The sequence below is a fragment of the Amblyomma mixtum genome, chromosome 9, assembly GCF_055824585.1.
Source record: "Amblyomma mixtum isolate Tamu chromosome 9, ASM5582458v1, whole genome shotgun sequence".
Classification (NCBI taxonomy): domain Eukaryota; kingdom Metazoa; phylum Arthropoda; class Arachnida; order Ixodida; family Ixodidae; genus Amblyomma; species Amblyomma mixtum.
This window is the reverse complement of record NC_143020.1, coordinates 64,636,813-64,663,710: the sequence shown is the minus strand read 5'-3', so window position 1 is coordinate 64,663,710 and position 26,898 is coordinate 64,636,813. Positions and strand designations below refer to the sequence as shown.

Below are 26,898 nucleotides of genomic sequence, written 5' to 3'. Positions count from 1 at the left end.
ACTTCAAATCAAGACCGTCACTAATTTTGTACCTTTAACATCGGAACTGGTAGGGATGGTCAGTGTAGCCAATGAATACCCATCAGATAAGAATCCCTCATAGTGCATATAACATATATTCAAATTGGTACCCATTATGCCACAAGGGGCTGCGTATATTATCAGTTGTAGAAGCTATACAAGAATATCAGGAGGGGAGGAAGAGCTAATCGGCATTCATGTTTTGTACGCCTGTTAGGTTCATTATTCGCGTTAACCCCATCGTTCTTGCACTTTACTTTTAGTGAAAAAGCTCCTTATCGGAGGCTATCTCTGAAAGACCACCGCCTGACCGCCGTCATAGTTAAACAGTGTATTCACGGGATGGCGCTGTGGGCACTCGCAACGTTATCGTAACGGAGTCTGCGAAGCGCGGATTCAGCCAGCACGGGAGTGAAAAGAAGCACATTGTCTCAGTGATAGCGTGAAAATTCCGTGGTGCATATGAGACGAGCGAAAGATTGAGAGAGAGAAGGTACGCAGTGGCGAAAGAGTAATGCACTCTCTTTGAGCCGAGCTTGAATTCTGAGGTCTTCATTGGGGGAAGAGGTAGTGTAAACAGAGTAAGAGTTAAAACTGTGTCTAGCTGTCAGCCTGCATACGGGTCTGCGTCACAGCGACATCGTGCACTTAATTGGGTGGTGCGTGGCGCTTCTGGTCTGTAAACGCCCCCCCCCCCCCCCCCCCCCCCGGCTTCAACCGCCGCAGTTTGGCGGGAATGACGCTCGTACTGCGAAAGCTGTAAAATCGGTGACAATTTACACTCTGGGTCTCAGGAAGATTTGTGCTTTGCTATATACCCTGGAAGCTTAAGAGCAATAGAATTCTGTACAAATAAGTATTTGACAGTTTCCGAAGCCGAATACGAATAACGGCCTTGCGGCCCTCCTCACCCGATGCTGCCTTGGCCAAGGGTCCTCCAGCTGTCATGAAGATGCTAGATGGGTCGACTGATCCTTGGGATTCGCGCTTAAATGTTTGTGCAAGCTTGCACTCGATGTCTTGAGCATCCTTGGCCCAGATCTTGGTGAAGCAGCAGAGGAGCGCGTAGGGCGGGAACGGTAGGAGGAGGTAGTGCGCCTCCCTCTCACCGACAAAGACGTATGCGAACCCGTAGCCGATTATCGAGACCTGACCTGCGCACAAAGCAAAGGGTATCGTTCAGGCGTTTCGCTCATTGAAGGAGAGCGCAAAGGCCGCCGCCGAATGTACCGCGAAAGAAAGCTCGAAAGTGAGCTTAAGCATGACTGCACGACCGCTATTAAAAAAAGTTGGAGGAAACACAAGCTCCGCCGCCTTAGGGGTATGACGCGAGAGCATGATTGAAGTAATCCCCATATACGCGGAATTGGTCATTTCGAACTTTACATTCATATATCCCCAAGGAGTCCGCATACCACTCCTTGCACAGTGGTGCAGAGGTTAAGGAGTGCAACACTGCCCCGGGAGGGCAGGTGCTGATGGGTCTTGTGCAAGCCGAGGTGCTCTTTCCGAGCAACCTCTTGTTATCAACCATTGATTTAACTGTCATGTGTGGTTAGTTTGCTAGCAATCCGGTTGGTATGCTGTGATGTCGCCACAAGGTCATGTGACAAAGATAGCTCAATTAGGTTGCTTCCCCAGGGGTGACTGTATGGGCCACCCTATTTACGGCTGACAATGCCGACCGGAGTTTGTGCGTAACGGGGCCTTTAACGTTCTCGCCTTAAAGGCTTCATAAAAGAAAATCATGCGCAGTCTTTTCCGTTGTCTCCGTTCAAGGATCAATTCGCAAGTGTCCCTGTGTTAACATCTCCTTCCGCTTTGATCGCGCCACTTCGACGCAACACCGGAACGCTGATCGAGAAAACTTCGTCCTTTTCTTCACCATCAGCCTCACTATGTCCACTGAGAGACGAAAGCTTCACCAATTGGCCTCCAACGGAGTAAGTGCTGCGCCATATGGGGACATGTTACAAGGTGGTAATATCATCCGCCCGCCTAACCCTCTGCAGGCCCCTGCTGGGCCTCACTTTTCTTTGTGTTTACTAGTGTGACATAAGGAAGAGGGCTGATGCGAGCTGCTCATTAGCAATCAGCCTGCTAATTAGAAAGTCTCAGCTGTATTCTGATCTACTATATCGCGGGCAATGTTGCGCCGAAAAAAGCGCTGTTCTAACACAAAAAGCCTATTTTCAAAAACTATGGAAAGTCTCAGGTGATGCACTCTGTATATGCTCTTCGTTTCTATTGGAGAGTACTCTCCGCGAAGGCTGCGCAGCAGTGAACCAAAGTCAGTGCTGTGAGGTACTTGTGGCGCCATCTGTCACCATCATCAACGGACCCTCACGTCGGTGCGGCAGATAGTTTGTGATCCTTCGTCCGCGACTTCCTCGGAGAAAAAGGGAAGCATATATATGCAAGCTCCTTTTTATTCAATGGCGTGGCTCTATGTTAACGCCCTGGCGTTAAAGTCCACGTGTCGCGGAAAAACCCATGTCGCCATTCACCAGCGGCGTGGCCGAAAACTTAGGACTAACCGACCGGTTCGTGATGTGACTATAAACATCGCCCGGTTAATCCAAACACTCCCGTGAGATCACTCTATTGATTTCCATATATACAGGGCGTTTCACCTATGAGTTTACAGTTTTTAAAAATAGACTTTTTGAGTTAGAACAGCGCATTTTCCAGCATATCATTTTGAGTGTTAGTAAATTAGCATAGAGCTAAGACATGTCAACTAGCAGGGTGGTAAACTAATATTGAAAAGTTAACAACTATTACTTTTAGGCTCCTTAATTACTGAGACGCGTGCAATGCATCGGCAGTAATATCCATTCATATCAGTTTTTAGAATTCCGAAAACACGCTTGCCCTCGGCGTTGTGGCCCAAGAAATTTTGCTATTCTGACGAGTTACGTGCACTGGAGGGATTGCTTTGCCTGCAAGCTTCTCGAAAGCGCATGTATTTGGCTGGATGCAACCAGAACACATTCACCACGTCCAGCTCCATCCGGCTTAAACGGACGACCGTTTGTGGCCTATGGTTAGCGTGCCCGTCTCGCTATCCAGGTGAGTGTTGCGACTGCGACCTTGACCTTTAGGTCAAGGGTCAAGGTTGACCTTGACCGGGCATAAGCGTGCCGCTTATGCCTGGGGCCAAGCAGCGCAGAGGACGCACTCGAGTGAGACAACATTTAACAGCCTTCCGCGAGCACAGTTGAATAACTGGGAAGGCTTCTCCAAGCAGCACAGGTGAACGGTCCAATATTGGAAATGGATGGTTTCACTATGGTCCTTTGCAGGACCTGCATTTGCCAACACATTTACAGTATTGGATCGATTAGCTGTGCTGCTGTGGTTCAGTGTAAGTTCTCTTGCAGCAGTTCTTTTCGGGGACGCTGTTTGCTTACCTCCTAGGTACACCCACAGCAGGAAGCTGGAGATTGCACCACCTACTGAAATGGACCTCTCCGCTATCAGGTAAGCAATGCCGATGATGGCCGGTCCGGACAACAGGAAAGCTATGTAGTAGTTTCCTGCAAATAAAGAAAGACCTCTGTGAGAAACAGGTAGCAGTACCAAAGTAGTTTGCTTACGTTGATTGCAAAGGGAAATATGATTTGGTTTCATGGGCGTCCGGAAGGGGGGGCAAGGGGGGGCGGTTGCCCCCCCTTGGAATTACGGATATTATTTATGCCCTAGTCTAAGAAAACAACTACAAACCTACCGCTTCCCCCATCCCCAGACATCGGGTGCACCCCCCTGGAAAAAGTTCTGGGGACGCCCTTGTTTGGTTTATGGAGTTTTCACGTCGCAAAGCGAATCGGGCTATCAGGGACGCCGTAATGAAGGGCTCCGGAAATTGTGTCACAGCACCCCGCCGACTAACCTAAATTTGTACGCTATTATAGTAGAAAGCTCCTAGATCACACCAGTCGGGAAACTACGGTTCAATAAGTGACTATTACCAGGGACCACTTTACATGTACTTAATGACAGCGGCGCCATCTAGAAGGGGCTATTAAGAGCCTGCGCCCTATGTCAGCATTGTATTCTGAAAAGCTTTGCTTTTTTGGCTTTTTTGGCGATATTAACTGTGTGGTGGTATGGCGCAAGCTATGGTACTATGGCCATGTGATGATCATATGACTAGACCATTGGGTACCTGACTTTGACCCTTGACCTTGACATTTGATTTGAGACAGTGGACACGACATCGACAATAACCTTCAATGCCTCGCAAGGTCAAACCGAACTGAACTGCCTGGTGGTATGAGACAAGGTATGGTAGCGTAACCATGTTATCGTATGACTATTACCACTGCGCACCTGACCTTCACCTCTGACCCTGACTCAGCGTTGGCCTTGATCTTGGCCTCAGCTTAACTGCATGGTGGTACGGCCTATGGTACGGTAGCATGACCAGGTGATCATATGGCTACGAACCCTGGGCACCTGACCTTGACCTTTGACTTTGAATCTTAACGCTGGCCTTTAACTTGGCCTTGGCATTTGATTTGGGACAGTGGAGACCATGCTTAACAAGGCTTTCGCTTGTATAACTAGGTTCAAGCCACGCTGAACCCCAGCCACTTTTACGCTTAACCCCCTTTATGAAGTTTCGCGGTCAAAACGTTTTGATTGTAGTACAGTAAGCAAACTCACCGGCTGTATTTACCGAGTACTCCGAAAAGGCGAAGTGCAGCAACACCCAGCATCCTGAGAAGAGCACGTGGTAGATCATGTCGAACACAAAGTGTGCGAACACGAACTCCACACCCGACATGCCGGTCATGAGCTGTACATCGCGGCCACCGCCCAATCGTTCAGGCACTGGGAAGACGGCGTAAATGGCGAAGGCCAGCGAGTAGCTCAGTGCTGGAAGAAAGGCCCAGTAGAACCAGACTTGCACGCGGTACAGGATGATGGTCACGCCTGCTGACTCGTGCTTTCCCGTGATAAAGGCGATGCTGGCCGATATGTGCGCCAGAGGCTGCGCGAACACCTCGCGCAACTTGGCAGTTGTCAGAAGATTCACCAAGATTGGAAGGGTGATGGCACTTGTCGGGTTCTGCATGAGCGTAACGCTGGAGCGTGCGGAAGAGCCATAAGTTATCTTCTTATTTATTTATTTATTTATTTCACAATACTGCAGGCCACTGCTTGGCCCAAGCAGGAGTGAACTTACATTGTTACATAACCGAAAGAATAAAATTATTCAATATTAGCAGCACACGGATAACAAAAGAATAACCTTATACAATGTTAGCAGCGCACGGATACCAAAAGAATAAAACAAAAAGAATAAACTTACACAATATTAGCAGCACACGGATACAAAACATACATATAAGCAATATTAGCAGGTAAGTAGACGATTTAACGCATCAGAAAAATTTTGCGAGGAAAAACAGATTCCGGTAACGAATTCCAATCTTGCACTGTTCTAGGGAAAAAACTGTATTTAAAACTGTTAGTTTTGGCGAAAAGGGGAGTAAGTGAATGTTCATGAATGTTCCGAGTCCTTCTCACTAGAGGGCGCTTAATGCACTCCGGAAGCTTCAGTTTATTTTTACCTGTTAAACTATTAAACAAGAATACCAATCTTCACAGTTGGGGCGGCCGCCATGTTGCGAGTTACGTCGCATACAAGAATGGTGCTCTCATGGAGGAAGGAAAGAAGTCAGGAGAGGAGGTTACGTCACATTTTTTGAAGCCGGCTCCCCCCTGCTCTCCCCCCCCCCTACTTTGCCGCCATTTCAGTGCGCTTGCGCATGCGCAGTGCACAATGCAGAAGACGACTCCGCTGCGCCCAGCGTTGCTACTGACTGCGCTGGCGGTCAAATACTCCCAGCAGTCCTTGCGAAACGCATAACTTCCGGCACACTTTCTGGCGTGCAGCTTGGCTAGCGAGAGCCTGTCCTGCGTTTTCCTTCCTCCATGGGTGTTCTCGTAAATGGCACTGAGAACTTCATCAATCATTTCTTTCTTGTAAAAAAATTGTCTGTGGTTCCTTGTGGTGATGGTTACGTTTGCCGCGCACCAATAGGCGCATTCATTGCATAAAAACGAAGTAAAAGTGTTCCCGTAACTCTATTCAAACTCTTGACATCATGAGCGGAGTGGTGATTGCCATCTGCAAGTAAATAGTGGCGTACCCGTGCCCGAAATCCGTTTGGACGTACAGCAACTTTTAATGCAAAGTCATTATATGGCTCGACAGCAACGAAATCCGATGGCGTTGACCAAGAAAAGTGGTACCAAAGCCCCGTGACGTCATCATGGCCTCTCATGCCGTCAGCAACACACCATGAGATATTACTGCGTAATCATAAGCAATGAAGCAAATACATTAGACGAGGCACGGATAGTGAAAGCGATAAGTAGTGACAGTTGCTGTGATTTGGTTTATGGGATTTAACGACCCAAAGCGAGTTGGGCTATGAGGGACGCTCTAGTGAAGGGCTCCGAAAATTTCGACCACCTGGGGTTCTGCAACGTGTACTGACATCACACAGTACACGGGCCTCTACAATTTCGCCTCCATCGAAATTCGACCGCCGCGGCCGGTATCGAACCCGCGTATTTCGGGACAGCAGCCGAGCACCATAATCACTGAACCACCGCGGCGGGTAAGTAACGACAGTTAATGACAGGATAGCCAGAGTACAAAGTTATAGCGGTAGTTTTGTAACGATAAAGGGCTTTACTAAATAATGAGGATCATTAATGACAATCATAAAGGGCTTTAGGTTGAAGACCTTTATGGTAATGAGTTTTAGGTTTAAGCCCTTTATGGTAAAGTCATTTAGCTCAAAGGTCTTTGAATCCAATGCCTTTAGGTCAAAGGCTGTTAGGGTAAATGCCTCAGCAAAGGCCTTTAAGGTGAAGGCTTTCATGGCAAATACCTTCCGAGTAAAGGCTATTACATTGGAAGCCTCTGGGTCAAGACAACGGCGTGTTTAGTTTTCGAGAAGGTGAAATATTCATTCAAGTCATTCAAATCGTCCATCGAAGAAATGTACTGCTGAATATTCCACCCCCTCATGTAGTACCACTTCGATGGGGCGTTTGAGGTACAAATAAAAAAAAAATATGATAAGCGAAACACGCAAAGCTGGGCTGCGAGTACAAATCTTTGAAATATTGTGCCTTTTTTAATTCCTGCTTCTTCCTCGCTATTAAAATACCATTAAATACTCCATGTTTCACAGCAACACTTACCAGTTGCTGGTTCGGAATTGGTTTTTAAAAACTCTCCAAGTCTGGAGAGAAAATGAGTTGCCTTAATGTTGAGCTCCAGTCACACAGGGAAAGTTCACGCATGCTTAAGACTAAAAACTTACCGTAACATGAGATATCCACACAGGACAAACAGGGGAGAAGTCGCTACCAAGAACTCATTGTTAGTAGTTCCTGGCAGCGCCTTGTCCCATGTCTCTCTTTCGTTCATCTTATTGTTGCGCTCTCTTATCACCCAGAAGTGAAGCACGCACACTCACTTGTCTTTGTTGAATCCCACTGCCATCGGGTAAGTGGAGATGTAGTGGCGGAAGTCCTGCTTGGCAATGGGGTCCAGCTCCTTGCTAACATCTGTCGTCTTCCGCACGCTGGCACCCTCGGATTCCATCAGAACTCGTAGTGTCTCGCTTAATTTGTTGGCCGGCGACTCGCCCACCACGACCGGTGACCCAGAGAAGTGGGCGCCAAAACTCAGAGGAATGGCTTTAGTCATGCCTGCGGACTCCTGCTGGCTCGCCAATGAGAGCAAGGGCTGCTGCCAGCCAATCAGGGCCAGGAGGCATAGCGGCAGCACCACGAAGCCCAGCAAGATGCCCCAGCTGCGGATCAGGCTGAAGAACCGCTTGAGGAACAATGCGGTGAACACGCGAACCACTGTTCTATTCTTGTTGATTGGCGCGACCACCGCATCGATGTCTTTCTCTGCGATTGGAATAGGTTTCATAGCCAGCGCATTACTTTGCACCCGGGAATATTGGCTGCTAAAAGGTGTTGTGCGCATTACGACATGCGATCGAGAGTACGTACACGGTCGTCCACTTCTAACTTGAACACCGCTCCGTGCGGCCAGCGTAAAGGGGGCTTTAGGCTAGCGCGGCGCAGAGCGCCTCTCGCGGGCGCCTGGACAACTACTGCGCGGGCGCAGTAAGAGTCGTAGGTGGGCGTTCTGGCTTTGTCTCCTGCTACACATGCTGCTACAGCCATGCTACAGCGCGTCCCTGCGTTTTCTTCGGCCTGTAGCAGCTGTTGCCAGCTCACTGTAGCAGACGAAGCACCCGCCTGTGGCTCTCTCGGCGCCTGCGGAATAGTTCCCCACTCGCCCGCGAGAGGCGCTCCGCGGAGCGCTGGCCGCGCAGAGTGGTGCTCAAGTTGTAAGTGGACGACCGTGTGCATAGGGCTCAAGTAAAGGGAATCTGCAGAAATTGCTTAGTTTCCACGGCTGCCAACATGTGCCACATTACGCTGAAAACTCAAAATTTCTCCAGGAGTGTTAATTGTTGGGCTAACTAGTACTGTATTTAGGGCATATTTGTAGAATAACACCGCAACGGCTCCAGGCCGAGGAATACACAGAAGGAAGGGCGCTGTTATTCTATGAATATGTCTCAACATTACTCCGAGAATATTGATTGTTCGTTACATCTGATTCTCTAGGGCAGGTGGAATTAAATGAGATGGGTTCAGGAACCCTTTTATAAGTGAGATTCTGTAGCTGGGAGCAATACTAAACCAATAAAATCATCACTTCCACGCTCGTGCCGCACCACGCACACTTTTATGCTTGACTCGCAAATACAAAACAAAATATGCGCTTGGAGGTAAGTGGCCTTCGCTAATAGCAGCCAACAGATGGTGCTAGTGATGACCAGTTGAGCAGCAACTCCCGGGTTTAATGTATGCGGACGATATTGTACTGTTAGCAGATAGCCAGGAAGATTTACAAACTTTGGTTAATTGCTGTGGAGACGAAGGAGACGCTCTAGGATTCAGTTTTAGTGCAACTAAATCAGGTGTGATGATTTTTAACGATATAACTGATCAGGTGCTTACAATACAAGACCACGAAATACCCAAAGTGGCCGAATACAAATACCTCGGGATATGGCTAAACGAAGGGCAGATATACACGGAAAAGCATGAACAGGCTCTTAGGGCAAAAGGACGAAGAGACGCCGGGATAATGAAACATAGGGCATTATGGGGGTACAACAAATATGAAGTACTAAGAGGTATTTGGAAAGGAATAATGGTGCCGGGACTTACTTTCGGCAATGCGGTTCTGTGCTTAAGGGCAGAAGTTCAGTCGAGATTAGACGTAAATCAGAGAGCTGTTGGAAGATTAGCACTAAGTGCCCACGGCAAAACCACAAACGAGGCAGTACAAGGGGATATGGACTGGGCATCGTTCAAGGCACGGGAAGCTAAGAGTAAAATACTATATGAAGAACGCCTGAGGAAATTGGACGATAACAGATGGGCAGCTAAGGTATTTAAATATTTATACAGAAAGAACGTTGACTCACAGTGGCGGAAAAGAACTAGAAAACTAACCAGTAAGTATGCCGGTCATGAGGACGGAGAAAGAAAGAGCATTAAACGACAGGTTAAAAACGCGGAAGTTAAAAATTGGATGAATTCAATGAAAAAGAAACAGTGTAGAACTATATCGATTCTGGAAAAGGCAGATCAGTAAAGAATTTTTCTATGATAACTTAAGAGGCAGTGCCCTACTTTTCGAAGCTAGATCAGGGTGTCTTAGAACGCGCAGCTACAAAAAGAAATTTAACGAAGAAGATGACACATGTGCAGTGTGTGGTAGATCTGTGGAAACAATTGAACACCTCATAATCAAATGTGATGGTATCCATCCGGATGTTGATGCAGGCACAGTCACTCTTTCTGAGGCCCTAGGGTTTAAAGATAACAATGGTCATGTAAATAAATCTGCAGTGGAAGTCAGCAAAAAGCGATTGGAGGATTGGTGGCTGAAAAGCAGAGATGTGGCATAAGGTTAACACAGTAAACAAAAAAAATAAAGAAAGAAAAGCTGAGCATGGTGGCATTTGCCACCACCCCGTTTCAAAGGGGGCGCTCCCATCGATCCGTCCGTCCGTCCGTCCGTCCATCCATCGGATCACTTTAAAATCTTTCCAGTGCTTTCTAAGCGTAGTGGGAAGCCTCAATGGACGCTCGCACCGCACTCGCCTAGGGATGTGGCGACAGTTGTTACTTGGAGGACGCTACTGTAGGCTCCATATACAATCGAGGACAAATATTTGCGGGGCGCGAGTTATAGGACAAACATTTATTGCAGCTACCCCTCATTGCACAGCCACCTGATATTGTACGAAGGTATTAAAGTCCTAAATGCCCCTTCCACTGGTAACAATACCAGGCGACTGGGTAGCGAGGCGGTGCTACAATAAACGTTTTTCCAAGAACTCGTGTCTCGCAAACTTTTGTGCCTGATAGTACACTGCGGAGGTAAAGAGTGGGCTCTAAGTTGTTTTTTATTTAATTTGGCCGAGGTTTACTGGCACAGGGGCGACTAAGGCTAAAGCGTTTTTAAGCAGTGTGTCATTTGAATCGAGGTTGACCAATATTTTTTGCAAACAAGGTTACTTCAAAGTAATGGTTCCAAGCCTTGCAGTGGCACTGTACGCCCTCTTGGTCCTCATTTCGAAAAATGCAGACTGCTGAGGAACATTACAGGGCTGTAAAATTTCTACTGGAGGCTATTGTCTCAAACATAAGTGAGCAGCACGCGGTGCATGGGCACCAAGGCCCACGCATGTCAGGAATGTAGGCTTGGTTTCAGAATCGCACGCAGTATTCAAAGCGCAGGGCAATAATACCTAATCAAAGCCTGATATCTAATGTGTGACTGACGTTCATCGTTCCGAGCTAGGCGTAAACCAAGCACTCCAAGTTACACATCTGGGGAGCAATCGGCTAACGCGAGGCCTAAGTCCAAACGCTTAGTTGTCATCTCAGAGAAACGGCAGTGAATTCATTCGGATGTCTTCTTGTATGTCCTATTTCCCTTGTTTTCCTGTCCTTATTTACCGCTTCGTTTATGCTTGTTTCTTTAATATATATTAACATTTTCGGCCGACAATTCATTTTCGTCAGCTGAGAACTTCAGTCATCAAATGAGTGTTCATTTCGCTCTGTCACGCTACACATTTCTTGCGCAACAGTTTGACTCGCCTTTGTCTAATGGTTTTCTTCGTGCCTGGCTTCTGTGCTGCTGTGCTTCACCCCTTCCCCCATCCTTTTGTGCAGTGGGCGGCTGTGGGCGCTCAAAGCAAAGCGTCTCCTATTTGGAACGCGGCCGCTCGCGAACGCGCCAAGAAGTACGGGTGTCCACCCCGCCCCGCGGTACCGATGCGCGCACGTGCTGGCACGAATGTCTATTTGTGTTTGTTTTTATTTTGTGGTGGAGAGAGTGCTCTACCTTACGGAAGCTAGAGGGCTGGCCATGCCCTGGATGAACCAATGATGTTAAGGCCGCAACATGATTGGAAGCTACGGAATGTGGGCCGGGCCTTTAGGGCTTTAAAACTGGGCCCCGGAGCCGGAAGCGGGGTTCTGGGCTAAGGTGAGATGCTACGCATCTTCGGCTACGCCGAGTAGGGGCCTCCCCTAGTATTAGCCAGTTCCGCCTTTTGGTTGTTTGTCTTTTTGCCGTTGTATCTAACTTGTATATTCTGTAAATATTTGTATATAAATCTTCAGTTATTCCCTTTTTTTATCCCTGCATCTCTACTCATCGAGAGACCGTCCCTGACGGGGCACCCCTGTTGCGAAGAAATAAGCTTCAGTCTTCCAGTTGGAACAAACCGTCTCTGGCGGGGCACCTCTGGTGCAAGGAAGATAGAAAACCTGTGAAACTTTACTGGCGCAGTCGACAGGATCCTGCGGCCATCGGAAGACGGCGCAGGAAGAAGATTGAAGACAGGGAGAAAGGCGACGATCAGGCAACAGCAGCGTTCGAGAAAGGACCTGCGGAGAGACGGCGGCAAGGACGCAAGGACCACGGCAGTAGTTCAGCGACGCGGGACTGCATCCGGTCAAGAAAAGCAGCGCGTCGAGGACTTGACGGTCACCGGCGGGTCGCAGCAAGCGACGACAGCGGGCACAGGACCAGCGGCGTACGGCAGTTCATCGCAGCGTCCGGTGAAAGTGGGGGTGGACTGCGACGCCAAGGAGCTGGCAATGCGGATCGACGCATCGAAACTGTGAGTTTCCTTCGTCGCATTGTTAGCGTCTCTGTGCATGTGTTCGAGCCGGTAGGACAGTTGAGGGGTACAGATGGCGGTATGGAGGGTTATCCATGCCGGCCCTCACTCGATGTGAGGTACCAAATGGAATTAGCGAAGGCGCGCTTAGCGTACTTTCAGGCTGAACTTGCGAAAGTGAATGGAGGAAAGGCGCCGCTGTGCGAGGAAAAACCTCAGGATGTTAAGTGCGTCTTGGAGGTATTAGAAGCAAGGCGCCAGCAGCTAGAGCTCGAGCTGGCTAAGCTCAAAGAGTCTAGGAGAGCTAGTCAACTAGCCAGGGAGAACTGCTCCGAGGCCCGAGTGGGGAGGACGCCAGTGCTGGAAGGCAAAGGCATATGCCTGTCAAGCACAGGTCAAGAAAACAGCCAGGCAGAACTAACAAGTGAGCCAGATTTCTGCGAAGCTGGAATCGCAGTTGAAGAAAGTATCGAGACGGAGCGCAGCGTCGCTGTACTAGAGGCGGTGAACGCGCACCCCGAAGATCCAGCTGCACAGGTTAGCTCTACCCCAAATGACACCTGGGACACGGACGCGAGTTCAGGAACGCTGGAATTGAGCCTGACGATTTCAAAAGCGCAGTCTCAAGCAAGCTGCGAAAAAGAACAGTTGGTTCAGCGTGAAACGACCAGCGACGACAGACGTCAGATCGGCGAGCTAGTGACAGCAGGAAACCTAGCGGTGCCGCAACCGCACACTGTGTCGGGCATAGGGCGTGAAGTGCCCCTTAGCGTTAGTGATGGCAGGAGCGTTCCATCCGAGCCAGGGAACGGAGGTGGGCCTGTTGCGCCTACCGGGCGGAGCGCCGCGCAATTGTCGAACGCACCCGATGGGCGTTCGACCAGGTCCTTCGAGGACAGGGAAATGCACGGCGACTTGCCACAAGGCAAATTAGGGTCAAGCGACTGCCAGGGAGCTCATGCAGCCTCAGACTATACTACGAAGCCGGCAAGCGCCGATCAAGCACGGAGCGGCAATTTCAAGGTTTGCCCGTGCAGTAAAGATACAAATGGCTCCAAGCGAGGCAGAGTAGCTGGAGGCAGGTGCGTGGCCTTCACGTTGAAAGTCAGCGCGTGGAGCAGTACGTCCCGTGCTGCAGAACGCCAAATCACGTGTGGCAAAAGTGGTCGCACTGATATGATTAGGCTGGACAGGGACTATGTTCCTCACGCAGTACGCGGTTCGAACCGGCGCGCCGGAGAAAGCTTTCCCTCAAGTGTGTCGCGTGCTGAAGTATTTGGACTTATCGAGGATCAGGACGTTGTTTTCGATCCTGGAGGGCAGCAATTTTTGAATTCTTGCCCCGCTGTGGCACCGGCCTAATGAGCGTAGTAGCCATTGGGCGTTGATCGTATCGAATGAGACGCGTGGTGGCTCGAAACGCGCACAGGGACGCTCGGTGCGACTAAGGAGGCTCACGTGGCCACTTACGGACGTCGTGCGAGTGCTACTGAACGCTCAAGTTGCGAGTGTCTGTGTGTGTGTGTGTGTGTGTGGGCTCGTTCGCGAGTAGGACGAGGGTGTCTACTTGGAGGACGTGCATGCAAGTGAACAGGGTACATGGACGCCGTGTTACGGCACACGCCAGGCATGCCACTGTATGTATTTGATTGTGTGAAACGCGTACTTGAATGTGTGCATTTCGCTTGTTTTGTTGGTGCGCGTGTGCATTTTGCGTCAGGTTTTGTTTGCCTGTGATGACACGATATGTGACTGCTCTATGTACGTCGTCCTCGCGGCGATTTCATGAGTTGGACCTATCCCTTGTTGCTGTAATTCTAAAAGTGGCATTTGAGCCCTTTGTAGAATCTTGGGAAGGGCGTGTAAGGGATCGGTAGTGTACGCGGAGTCATCGGAACGCGGCTGTGGGCGCTCAAAGCAAAGCGTCTCCTATTTGGAACGCGGCCGCTCGCGAACGCGCCAAGAAGTACGGGTGTCCACCCCGCCCCGCGGTACCGATGCGCGCACGTGCTGGCACGAATGTCTATTTGTGTTTGTTTTTATTTTGTGGTGGAGAGGGTGCTCTATCTTACGGAAGCTAGATGGCTGGCCATGCCCTGGATGAACCAATGATGTTAAGGCCGCAACATGATTGGAAGCTACGGAATGTGGGCCGGGCCTTTAGGGCTTTAAAACTGGGCCCCGGAGCCGGAAGCGGGGTTCTGGGCTAAGGTGAGATGCTACGCATCTTCGGCTACGCCGAGTAGGGGCCTCCCCTAGTATTAGCCAGTTCCGCCTTTTGGTTGTTTGTCTTTTTGCCGTTGTATCTAACTTGTATATTCTGTAAATATTTGTATATAAATCTTCAGTTATTCCCTTTTTTATCCCTGCGTGTCAACTGATCACAAGACCGTCTCTGACGGGGCACCCCTGGTGCGAAGAAGTAAGCTTGTCTTCGAGTTGAACAAACCGTCCCTGGCGGGGCACCTCTGGTGCAAGGAAGATAGGGAACCTGTGAAACTTTACTCCCGTCCTTCCAATCTTCGCGCAGTAGAGTGTGCTGTCGTGTCCAGGGTACAAAACATTGTTGTTTCTGTCATCTTGTGTGTTCCTTTCCGCAGTATATGTAGTCCTGTATTTGAGATTCCCATTTCGTGTAATTCCTACATGAAGGTTGTTAATCGGTTGTGATTATTAGGCTCTGGTACGCATTATTTACCTTAATGGCTATAGCGATTGCAGTTTCCTCCGCTTACTCTGCGTCAGCCTTCCGAATTGTGACACTTGCTCTGGTGTTTAGCGCGTTATCTATGACTGCTGTTTCCATCGCATGTATCCCCTTATATCCGACTGCGTTCTTATATAGGACGTGTTGTGCGCTCCCGCTTTTTGTAGGTATTTAGCCCCGGCTTTCATTCTCTCTGCGTGGTGTTCCTGGCGCATACTTCTAGGGTATCCGTTTCTGAATTTCTCGTGGAAAGTCCTCCTTGTTATTGGTGGCTATTCTGGCTGTATGCCGGTCAGTTTGGGCATGTTCCTTCCTTTGTATGTTTGTGATAGTCCTTCTCGAAAATACCGAGCCCGACATATGAGCAGAGGGAAGAAGTGCTGCCAAGCTCGGACGACGTCTGTGACCAGAGAAACCTGATCATCGAGACCCGAGCAGAAGCAACCTTCAGTGGAGTCTCGGACTGGGGACACCACTCAGGCTCAGCCATACAAAATATTCGCGCCATTCAAAGTTATCATCGCCGCCTGCACTACGGCGTTCTTCATCAGCCTCAGTCGCTTTGGGGTGTTAGATCCCATAAACCTAACCAAACCATTCAAAGTACCTGAAAATAATTGACAAGGACGAAATAAGCGGGTTAACACAGCGGGTCTGCGCTAATGGTTATGAAAGACGATACTAACTTGAACTGATATATTCCTTGACACTCCTCAAACAGCGAACGATGTCGGAGTCCCTTTAGGTCCCACATGGGCAACAGAGGTAGCGCCTTAAGTACGGGCTCTACCTTCTTGTGGGGTGCATGTCGGAAAGCCTATCTTGTCATTGCTGATCCGGCATGGGTACCACATCGCTATTGCAAGGGCCAGCAGAAGCCGCGTTCCAGCACCAATCTCACATCTGTCCATTTCGGGTACTTGAGAGCAGGCGCATAATGCGCAGGAAAAAAGCCGCTAAGTCCAAATGTGCCTGCCCACAAAAAAACGATGATAGTCCTATGGTCCGGAATGGAGAGAGGGCAAAACTGCACACTGCCCACATCAGTCTCTCGTAGGTGTATTGAGAGCCAATGCAGCGTTAAATGGGCATTAAGCAAGAAGAACCTTGCAAAGGACTAATGAGGCTGCCGATGCATTGCGACAGTTGGTCCTACGTCGGCCCTAGCGGGGCTTATGAAGCCCACTCACCCGAACATACATTCGTTTTTAGATGGTTAACATTTGCGGCTTGTGTACAGAAGTTGTTGTTCTAAGCAAATTATTAAAACATTCTAAGCCTTTCACAGTTACGCAATATAACTTTTTTTGGCTCCTGAGCTGCAAAACCTACATCGACCCCACATGGGCTACCCACTCTGGACACAGGGAGTCTTCAAGATCTTGTAATACGCTTGGTGCTGCATGAAACCATATGTTTTCTGGCATCCCAAGGAAGGTCTACGTGATGGAAGTCAAGCATTCACTCCTTCAACATAGCCCGTGCGAATTTAATTATCCTCGCTACTTAAAATATGCTATTCACATGCAAAATTTAATGAGTAGACCTAGCGTACTGCAGTTCGCTCCGCATTACACTGGGTGACAAAACCATAAGCGGAAAAATAACACAACGAAGACTATGTCTCCTTTGTCGCTGCATTTAATGGGTGCAGTCATGAAATCAATTAGTAGTTTTCCACAAAGAGGGGCGAGTCTAAAGCGCTTACGTTCGACAGCAGCCTCCTGTGCCTTCCCTCCCGGTGCCCAGTCCATGTTTATCCTGAAAAAGCAAATATATGGTTTCGCGGTTACTTTCACCAGAACGCATTAAGACGAAGCTTATCACTCATGGTAGACTTCGTTATTGGGCTCATATGGGCTCGAACCAGCAAGGAAACAACGACTTCTTGCCAATGAAAATTATATGACTTGTGGCATCTGTAACAGACGCTAGTTATGTTTAAAGACTCCTTTCCAAGGTTCGGTATTTAAGCCGCAAGCAGAAAAGTGAGCAGACCTGTGACTGGTATCACCGCTTCACACTGAACAGTTGAACGCGCATGCAATGTCCTATTTATTGCCCTGACCTCATGCAAAATTCGTGTCGCACTTACATCATTCTACAAACAACACAATTATTCGAGGTACTTCATAGGTGACCTCGAAAGTGACCCACGTCAAAGGCATGAGCACTGTGACCATGACTTCACCAAGTGATGACTTTGGTATGAAGGCATTCGTGTTAATGACTACTGCAAAGACTCTGTGATAGAGGAGCGCCGCAAAAAGAAATACCTTACTGCCTTGTAGATTGTGAGCTTGGTAATTTTCCTAGATACTGCAAGCGCTCAATAAGTCGGCATCGTGGTCTTTAGGTTCTCTTTCTTTTCAGTACTAGAACTTCATGTCCTAAGCAAAACTTCGCAAAGCAAGACAGCCTTCAGAAAACAAGAGCCTGTGACTGTGGCCCATGCGTAAGCAGCACCGTAAGGTAAGACCCATCACAGCTACTGTGTGCAGTGCGTTATTTGGAAATACTTCGAAAATACAGTGTTCTTCACATCTTTACACAGGCAGGAGAGCAGCGCTTCGGACTCCGTTCGAAAGCTGCGAATGACGTAACAGGAGGTTGGTGATAGCGGCGGTCCTAGCAACGTCCCCTGCTGGGCACAGTAACAGCTCTTATCTCTAAATGGTCTGAACTTGTGAATGCAGGCGCATAAACAATAATTAATTAAACATTGTTCCCTTCAAACCACATATAGATTGTTTTAAATTTTCTTTTTTCCCTCTAACCGTTGAAATTTGGAATGGATTGGACGGCTCACTTCGTTCATTGCCAATTGTAGAGTTTGTTGTTCAGTTGCCTGACAATTTGACCCGTTGATCTGTTTTTAATACTTCTGTGTTATCTATTTCTATGCTACCCATGTTATTTGTTTTTACTCATGTATTTACCCACTCCTGCTATGTCTCTCCTCAGAGACAGCAGTATTTATATAAAAATAATAATAATTATTATAATTGGTGCAGAATCTACTATCAAAAGCTTAATGCTTTAACCCAGTGCTGATTCGTTATTCGCACTGACGTTCAGGTTTCATCCCTCTTGGTGGCAGGGTGATCAGCAGAGCCGATCTATACCGCGATGCGGTATGTTTGTAATAGCTGCTACTTTGATGCTGTGGGTGTTTAAGAGAATACGCAAGCTGGGCCAACCTGACCAGCCAGATGTTTGGGCATGTGTTCATTCATTCATTCATTCGTTCCTGCAACTCACTTCAGGTAGACGTCTTTCATGGAAGCCACTGAAACTCCAATGTTTTCAATTCCCAGAGTCTTTGAAGTCCCCTCCAGCGTCCCGAACATGGCCGGGAAGCCTTTGTAGTCCAGTGTCTTCAAGGCGATGGTCACTTCGCCTTTCTTCTCGTCGTCCACAGTAGCCGTAGGCACAGTCTTCTGAACCACCGCTAGTGCCTCCTTGAGCTTGAACGCCTTCGGATCCTTTGCCAAGGTGATCTTGTAACCGACACCTGCACACACAGGCGTTGTGTGCATTGTCATCATCCTATTCTGTGTGCACTAAGTCAAATTTTGTCTTCTTCATACTTTCTAAGAAAAACTGGCAGTGTTAGCTCTGGTTAAACCTAGAGGATTGCGAAAGCAACGGGGAGAGAGAGAGGCGATGGAGAGCGCGCGGCAGCGGCGGCGGCCCCGGCACGCTAGCTATGCGCCGCTACTGCGCATGCGCAACTGGTGAGCGCGGCGGCGGCACCTCTGAGTCACCCGCGCAGCGACGGCGGCGGCGCGCCAGCTGTGCGCCACGCGACGTCACGGCTCCTCGCGCATGCGCAGTATGGCCTTTCGTCACCTTCGCGAAATGGCTCGGCGTCTCGCGCAGTGTTTTATTTATTTATTTATTTATTTATTTATTTATTTATTTATTTATTTATTTATTTATTTATTTATTTATTAGAGATACTTTCGCAACAGAACATATCTCGAAAGGGCAAACATTAATTCCAACCTTGTGTGCGTTTCATTTTGTTCAGCAGTGTGCTCACATATGCACGACTTTTCAAAGCGTTCTAAGAGGATTCTGGTGTGGGCTAGTTGGGTCATGCTTAATAAACAGATTCACAACAGCGCTACGGAACAAGGACAGAAGGAACACTGAAAAAACACAGGAACACAGAAGGAACACAAAAAAAAAAGAACAGCGCCCGTCCTGTGTTTTTCGTGTTCCTTCTGTCCTTGTTCCGTAGCGCTGTTGTGAATCTATTTATTTTCAAAGCGAGTGACTAGATTTTTTTCGGCCCATTCGTGAGGTATTCTTTGCTGCTAGTCCCGAGGATTTGCGTACTGCTACTGAAAACGTAGAACGACGGAGAAAACCTAGTGCCCAGCCAAGAACTCTAATCTCCAGCTCCATGAAAAGGTACTCAATATCTCAGGATAGACGCGGATGACCATCTAGACATTTACTGATGTTTGTGTAACCTGAATTTCCTTCTTCAAATACTGCATCGTTTTCCTTGGTGGAAAGGCGACAAACATTGCGCTTCCGTAGTAAATCGGTTTAAGCGACAAAGGGTCCGAAATATTCCCTGTTTCTTTTATAACGCTGTGAGCGCAAGTGTTGATATCACGCCTTTTACCACCAGCATTTGACGTTGAAGAGAAAGCTGCCATACAGCGTAGCCCTGGTCGCATCTGCGAAATATTCGCTTTAACTATTATGATATCATCTGGCACTCGCCAGCTAAAAGAACAGAATATTGCATACATGTGTTGCACATGCACAAACATCTTCAGATCCTCTTTTGACAGGCAAAGCGTATTTTGACACTTCCTTTACTGCGCTCATGAATGCTTGAGCTCGCCGTGGAATTTTTTTGTGGCGGGTTTAACTCGCCGGTATTACCTGTCCTGCCACTCAGGAAGCATCCGGTCTATATTCGGGTAATTACACTTACGAGTGTCCATGCGATAACTGACAGGAATGTCGTATACTTTAATTTACCGGCTTATTTTTGGTAGGCGCTCATTTCTCAACAAAGGCCTATCCCAGCTTGTTACTCGATCTGAATTCCTAGACCACCGGTGGCATGTGTTTTTTTTTAACTTTTTAATGAACCTTCTTTCAACGATAAAATGATTACATAATTGGTTTCTCATTTATTACAACCGCAAATTAATCGAATAGAGACGTTCCCTTGGGTTTTACAAGGCTTCAGTGACTGGTGGCTTCATTCAAAGCATCTCACTACAAGCCCCGCCGCGGTGGCTCAGTGGTTGTGGTGGTCGGCTGCCGACCCGAAAGACGTGGGTTCGATCCCGACCGCGGCGGTTGAATTTCTTTGGAGGAGAAATTCTAGAGGCCCGTGTACTGTGCGATGTCAGTGCACGTTAAAGAACCCCAGGTGGTCGAAATTTCCGGAGCCCTCCACTACGGCGTCCCTCATAGCCTTAGTCGCTTTGGGACGTCAAACGCCATAAACCAACCATAAACCAACCTAATTTCCCCATCTTTGTCTATTCATGTGCATTTTCATAACGAGTTTTGGTACTCAGTACTCATACCTGACACCGGTACTCATATCGCTTTATGCAGCCTTTGCATTTGGAGTACTTATCGAAATTTGAAGTCCTAGAGGTCTTTTAATGCATGTCGATTCTTAGGAATTTTAAAGCTGGTGCGAGATTACAATGAGAAAAGAGCGCGAAAATTTCACGCGGGTACAGGTGGATGCGAATTATGTCGGTGTGATGTTGAAATGGACGAAGCACTTGATGCACAATCGTAACACCATAATAAACCCGAATTGGCTTCTACTAGCCTGAACTATTCGGCTGTTGCGCAGAATTTATTCGTGATAGAGTAAGCATCAGCGCCAACACTCGACTTAGTGTACCCATGCAGTGTTTGTCGTTTCTGCGACTTTCTTGATGTAAGCAATGCTCAAAATAGATTAATTACTGTAACTAAAATTCCAGAGTTTAATGACTATCGTTTGGTGTGATGTCGAGGTCACTTGGCCACCTTATCCACTGCTAATCGCCTCCTAAAATAGCCATTCTTGCAGCGCCTTTGGTTTGATAATTCTCTACGGCAGTGCGGTGTTCCTGTACCTTTGTTCGTTCTTTACGTCCGCTGTTATTTAGCCACCTATCGCATGTGTGCGCCGCAAAGCTTATGTGCTCGGAAATGTCATTTCACTGCAGCTTGTTCACATATTTATGGCCCCTCAATGGAACACGGAGCGGTACCGCAACATGTATTCGTTTGTTTCATTGTGGGCACTCAACCTTATGGGTACTGCCTTTTCCAACCGCTCCTCCAGTATCATGCTTACTTTTGGAAATTGCGTTCCATGCTTTCACATCACGTTCTAGGATTCATTCGCTAGTCTTGAAATTAAGGTTGACTTCGTGGGTGCTGGGAGAAATTATAAATTTACTTAGAAATGTATTGCTTAGATTCGTTTCTACGGGCAGCGCGCCGGCCTGTTTCAGACGGGTGAATCCCGTATGACCCCGCATTTGAGAAAACACATACCATCGCGCATTGAACACTTCAAACGTGTGTCGGCTACGATATGACTTATATTATATAACATTTTCTTATATGGTCTACTCACTATCTATAAATAAATTCACCTTCATAGGTGCCGTAAGCAGGAAAACATTTGCACTATATTTTCTTTACATGTATTTGTAACGGCCGCGATCCCTACAAGCGCCCGCAAAAGCATTACCAGCACCACTGCATCTTTTCTTCGAAGATCGGTGGTATATACAGGTATGTGGACAGCATGCCTATGAGCTCCTTTCAATGTGGCTAGCTTGACCATAAACTCCGTGCACAGGTTGTACCTATAGAAGCACGCGAAACGTGCTCGTAATTTTGCGCATCAATTGCAGCAAGCATATATATATAGAGTGCAATTGGATTCCCGCCATTAGACCTACACATTTTGGGCTAATGTGCCTATGTACCCAAGTCGTGATACTGACCACAGAGCCATAACTACCATCTTTTCGCCTCTTTTCTCAGTATGCCTAGAACTGCAATAAGGCATGTTGTTGGCCGAGTAGGTGGCTGAATATTATGAAGGAACACAGCGCAAAAGAACAAGACGGAAGAGAACAGACACAAACGAGCGATCATGTGTGTCTTTCTCTTCTTTTCCGTTCGTTTGCGCTGTGTTACTTCATAATGCCTGCAATGGCCGTTTAGTCAGACCCTCTGTGTTATAGGACCATGACTGCCAATATATTCATGCACCCAACTTGGCAACAAGATGGAAGATGCGGAGCATGTTGATTCAGCAAATAAGCGTTGCCAGCATGGGCATGCCAATCGTGCCCACGATCCAGACTCATACTACGAGTGCATGAAAACATTGCACGTGTCTCTGTGGTCACAGCGGTAAAGAAGCCGCTCACCGCAAGCCTTCTTCAGGAAAGCCGTGGAGCCGCTACAGATGACCTTCCCGCTGGCCATGATCACCACCTGGTCCCCGATGGCATCAGCCTCGTCCATGTCATGCGACGAAAGGATCAGCGTCCTTTCTTTGGCCACGTTCTGCAGGGTGTCCCACACGTTCCGCCGCGTCTCCGGATCCATTCCGGCCGTGGGTTCGTCAAGGATGAGAAGCTGGCGATAAATTGGTGATAGGCCGTGCAATGCTGACCTCGCTTTACAAAAACACTTTTAATGATCAACGAAACCTCTAAAAAATGTCGAGCATGAAGGGAGATCAATTACTTCATACTAGCTTGCATGTTCAGTCTAGTTCGCTTCTGGAATTTGGTTAGAGATCGATGCTCTCTGGGAGGGTTGTTTGGCTTTTGACTGCAGTCAAAGTTCACGAAAGAGAGTTTCGATAGAGCGCCAATTATATGCGGCCCTTGTAAAAAGTGGTTCATTGCTTCTCCCATGCGCCATTTCTTTCCTTCTATTCTCCGTTAACGACGCGGTGCTTAGGGATAGTAGTGGCTACGCCCAGTGACCAACTACAATTTACAGTAGCATTTGTAGGCAACAGACGCATCACCGCTTAAGATTGTGGTATCCCTTGATTTTCAAATGCGCCAAATATTTTAAGTTCAGTGTAACGAGATTTAAATTGCACTCTAAGCCATGACTTCATGAAGTGGCATGGTTTAATGCAGTAAGGTGTGATATGTGGGGGTTAGTGTCCCCCAGCTACATATGAGCTAATAGCAAGAGGTTGCGGGTGACTCGAAATTAATTTCGATCTACTGAGATTCTTTAAACTACGATGCTATCTGGCAGTATGCATCAGGTTTTAGAAAGTGATTTAGTGTATAATGTTCTTGCGCCATTATGACCTTCGCATTTACCAGCGGTATCCGCCATATCTGGCGCCTACAAGGTAAACGAACTCTGTGTATTCTAAATGAGAGTGTGTAAAAATGTGAAACCACAGAGCCCCATCATAGGTAACCAGATGCGACATTTCTAGCGAACGTTCTTTGTCTAACGCCACAAGAAAAATTGATGACAAAGACGTTCATGCTGTGACGCGTTATACACGCTGCAAACGCTGAGTTTAAGGGCAACGAATGACCAGGTGCAGGCGCACTGACGGGCGCACGTTAGCCACTGTCAGCAAGCTTCAAACAAACAGCTTCGGTGACCAGCTGCAGGGGCTGTGTATTATAAGCGGTCCACTTTCCGTTCGCCATTTCTCGTCTTTTCGATTCTCTCTCAGTGGTCCCTCAGATATATCCGCCGCTTTCAAGCGTCTGGGGTAAGCGGCCCGGCCATTTGGTGGTTACCGGGCCTCGCTATTGGCTGCATATCGCCGCCAATGACAGGCAATGGGCAGGTCCGGTCTCCTGCTGGTGACAGAGTGCTGCGATGCACCTCACCATTAGCTGCATATTGCATCGAATTTCAGCCAATGGTAAGGTCCAGTCGCCAATCACCCAATGGCTGGGTAGCTTACCCCAGACGCTTGAAAGCCGCGGGTATGTCTGAGTGATCACTGCAGAGGTCCAAATGAACGGAAAATGGAGAGCTTATAGAAAAACGGCCCCAAGCTACCAATGCCATAAGACGACCATGACGATTTCCCACAGCAAGCGAGCGCACCTTAGGCTCCGAAACGATGGTGATTGCGATGCTCAGCCTGCGCTTCATTCCCCCGGAAAGTTCGGCGGGGAAAGAGTATGCCTTGTCTTGCAGGTCCACTACCTCCAGCGTGGAAGCGATGGACCGCCGCAGCTTGTCCATCGGGACTCCTTTCAACTGCGCGAAGAGGAACGGCCTAGTTCAAAGAACTATCCAGAGGTAAGAATTCACTACAGCATTGTTTTATTGCAGTAGGTCTCAAAAAGAAAAAAATATGCACCTCTTTTACCACACCGCAGGGTATCACCACTAGCGTCATATCTGACATGGCACGGTGGCCTGAACAAGCGCACTTTCAATCTGCGATTGCCTCAAATTTTGGCTAGTCACACCCAACAATTCTAGACAAAAGCATTTTTGAGCGGGAGACCTTTTATGCACGAAATTTATTTCATGTAAAGGATTTAACTATAACAATCGATATACTCGCAGATCACCCGACGGCAGGCTTGCATTTTTTTTTTGTATTAACGTTTCTGCTATCATCAGAAGCGTTCCCTATTGGTTTTCTGTGGTAGTCTTAACTGTTCGATGCGATTGATGGAAACACTTTAGAAGAAAGATTTTTATACATATCAGAAGAATGGACCATTACCTTGAATATTTCCCGAACAGTGTCTTACAATTTTCACATTTTTGTCCGAGGATATTGGACATAGTTGGAGTTCTGACTGCGCACAGCCGCACCCCTTCTCAGTTGTTCTTTCTGTCGTGGCGGCGCCAACATGGGCACGCTAAACACACATCAACCTCTGCTGGGAACCACGTGACCACCGATCTGGAAATAACCAATTTCCTGGATGTCGCCCTAGGCGAATCATGTCAGAGGCACATAAACTGCTGGCTTTGTTAATACTAGTGAACGCTGTGTAGTAAGTTTCTTTGCGGGCAGATGGCGGCATCGTCACGGCCGAGACGCCACTCTGATAAGCTCAATGCTCTAAGGAACTTTCGACTTTCGTGGCAACAGTGCTGTTAATTTAAGCAAGCCTCGCAGTAAATCTTTTCTATTTAATATAAAACTGCATGACGAGACACCCAGCATGCCCGACAAAATAAGTATCAAAAGAAAGCTTAATGCGAAATCGTCACAACGACGGCGCCAATTTAATGTAATGAAGGTTCTAAAACATTATTCGTCGTGACTTCTGGAGTGTTTAGCAAAATCGTCAGAAAACAGAACGCGCATTCGTAGATAACCTTCATTAAAAACTTTTTTTTTTCGGACGCACACCTCTGCCTTCTTCCTCAATCCAGAGCAAGGGCATACAGCTCCATGGTGCTTGGGCATCACGGCAAAACTAGAAGTTTGTGTGATGTTACTAAGTAAATAAAAAAAAACTTCAGGAGTACCACCTGTGAAGCCATTGTAAGCAAAGTTTATCTAGTAGTCGTGCCTCAGGAACGCGATGCTCATCCACTAGCAACAAGCAGCTGAACGGTGCAATGGATCCTTGGGACGTAAACAAGGGGCAGAAAAGAGTGGAATGCGGGACTACAATATATGTTTAGGCTGCTTGGTGCCTACTCTCAAATAACAGGGAAACAGTGTGGTCATAGATGGCAGAAGAATAGGCACAACACAGAGCGGTGCATTGCGCATGCGTCGAAATTTAAAGAACGAACGTACCAACAAGCAAGGACAACAAATATAAAAAGCTGAAGCTATCAGAAAGAAAATAACGGTTGGCGTGGGAATGGAAGATCCTAAATTCAAAGAAACATTACGGCAGCCAACCCGTGACTAATGCCGGCTTGGATAAGGTCCGCATGATTGGCCCTGTCGTCCGTAACAGGAGCCATTGATATAAGTTGTTAAAGATAGATCGGTCATCAAAAATTTGGTATTCATAGCAATGTACTAACGAATACATACCATTTTTATTCTCCCAACTTCTCAAACGTACATTATTATCAGCAGGCTTATTTCCTTGAAACTGGCACGTAGGAAAGCTGGTCCCAATATTCCTGCCCAGCCGCTCGAAATTAAGGAACATTACTGGACAACTGATTAGAAAAGGTAGACCTGTCTGCAATAGAGCCTAAATATTCTGTGGTTGTCCTGCCGAAATGGGAGGTGGTGAATACTTTTCGCATTTATTTTCAATGCCTTCATATATTAACGAAGTGTAATTAGTCTGAAATACTCAGAAGTCACTGTAATTCGACAAATTTACTCTGCAGTCGCCCTGTTTACTTCATAAATAAACCATATTTTATGATTCCAATATAGCATAAATAGCGAATAAAAAGTAGAAACACAGTCTCTCTCCTGCCTTTCCATTCAGTGGACACTACGGGGTCAACGCTGGCACAGCTAGGCTACTGACCGAGAAAGTTGGATTCTACTGCAAGGAAAATCATGTGTCTAATTATGTGATACTAGTTAACTATATAGTTATTTGTTTAGTAGTCAGTACTACTTAGTAACTTGTATTAATGTCTCAAAGGCCTATCCGGTAAAGGCCTTTAGATAAAAGACTTTAGCCTGAAGTCCTATAAGAAAGACCACATGAATTAAGCGTACACAAAGCCCCACTTTATCACAAGCGAAGAGGTGACTTCTGGTTTGGCGTACGTCACTTCCTGTCTGATGGAGTCCCTTCTGGTCTCCGGGAATATGACGGCGTCACACGGAATTTTCGTGACCACCTTTGCGGTAAACGACGACAACGCTGCTGATGAGACTCATAAGGCTTTCGCCTCAAAATCAAGAAGATACATTCATGACTAGTCCCCGCTCTGTAGAGGAGGACTCTG

General features: G+C 47.6%; 2 protein-coding genes across 3 annotated transcripts in view; one reads left to right on the top strand and one right to left on the bottom strand.

Annotated features, from left to right (window-relative positions):
- The window catches only part of LOC149329391 (ATP-binding cassette sub-family A member 2-like), a 34,657-nt gene extending 26,695 nt beyond the window's left edge, over nt 1-7,962 (bottom strand). Inside the window, exons 1-4 of one of the 2 annotated variants that reach the window (XM_089560236.1) lie at nt 7,527-7,962; nt 4,690-5,111; nt 3,435-3,560; nt 933-1,175 (exon numbers count right to left, since the gene is read on the bottom strand). In XM_089560236.1, coding sequence (XP_089416362.1) covers nt 933-1,175; nt 3,435-3,560; nt 4,690-5,111; nt 7,527-7,759 — 1,024 coding nt within the window. In that variant the 5' untranslated portion in view covers nt 7,760-7,962. The remainder of the gene's footprint in view (nt 1-932; nt 1,176-3,434; nt 3,561-4,689; nt 5,112-7,526) is intronic. The other variant, XM_089560237.1, reaches the window with a different exon arrangement.
- Nucleotides 7,963-11,370: 3,408 nt separating this feature from the next.
- Nucleotides 11,371-26,476, top strand: LOC149329390 (uncharacterized). Its single transcript, XM_089560238.1, has 5 exons — nt 11,371-13,924; nt 17,368-17,466; nt 18,312-18,489; nt 24,193-24,297; nt 26,427-26,476. The coding sequence occupies exon 1, from the start codon at nt 12,369-12,371 to the stop codon at nt 13,647-13,649; it is 1,281 nt and encodes a 426-aa protein (XP_089416364.1). The 5' UTR covers nt 11,371-12,368; the 3' UTR covers nt 13,650-13,924; nt 17,368-17,466; nt 18,312-18,489; nt 24,193-24,297; nt 26,427-26,476.
- The last annotated feature ends 422 nt before the right edge of the window (nt 26,477-26,898 follow it).

Bases quoted from the DNA above. Each gene is read 5' to 3' on its own strand.
- LOC149329390 (XM_089560238.1), top strand. From the start codon at position 12,369: ATGGAGGGTTATCCATGCCGGCCCTCACTCGATGTGAGGTACCAAATG.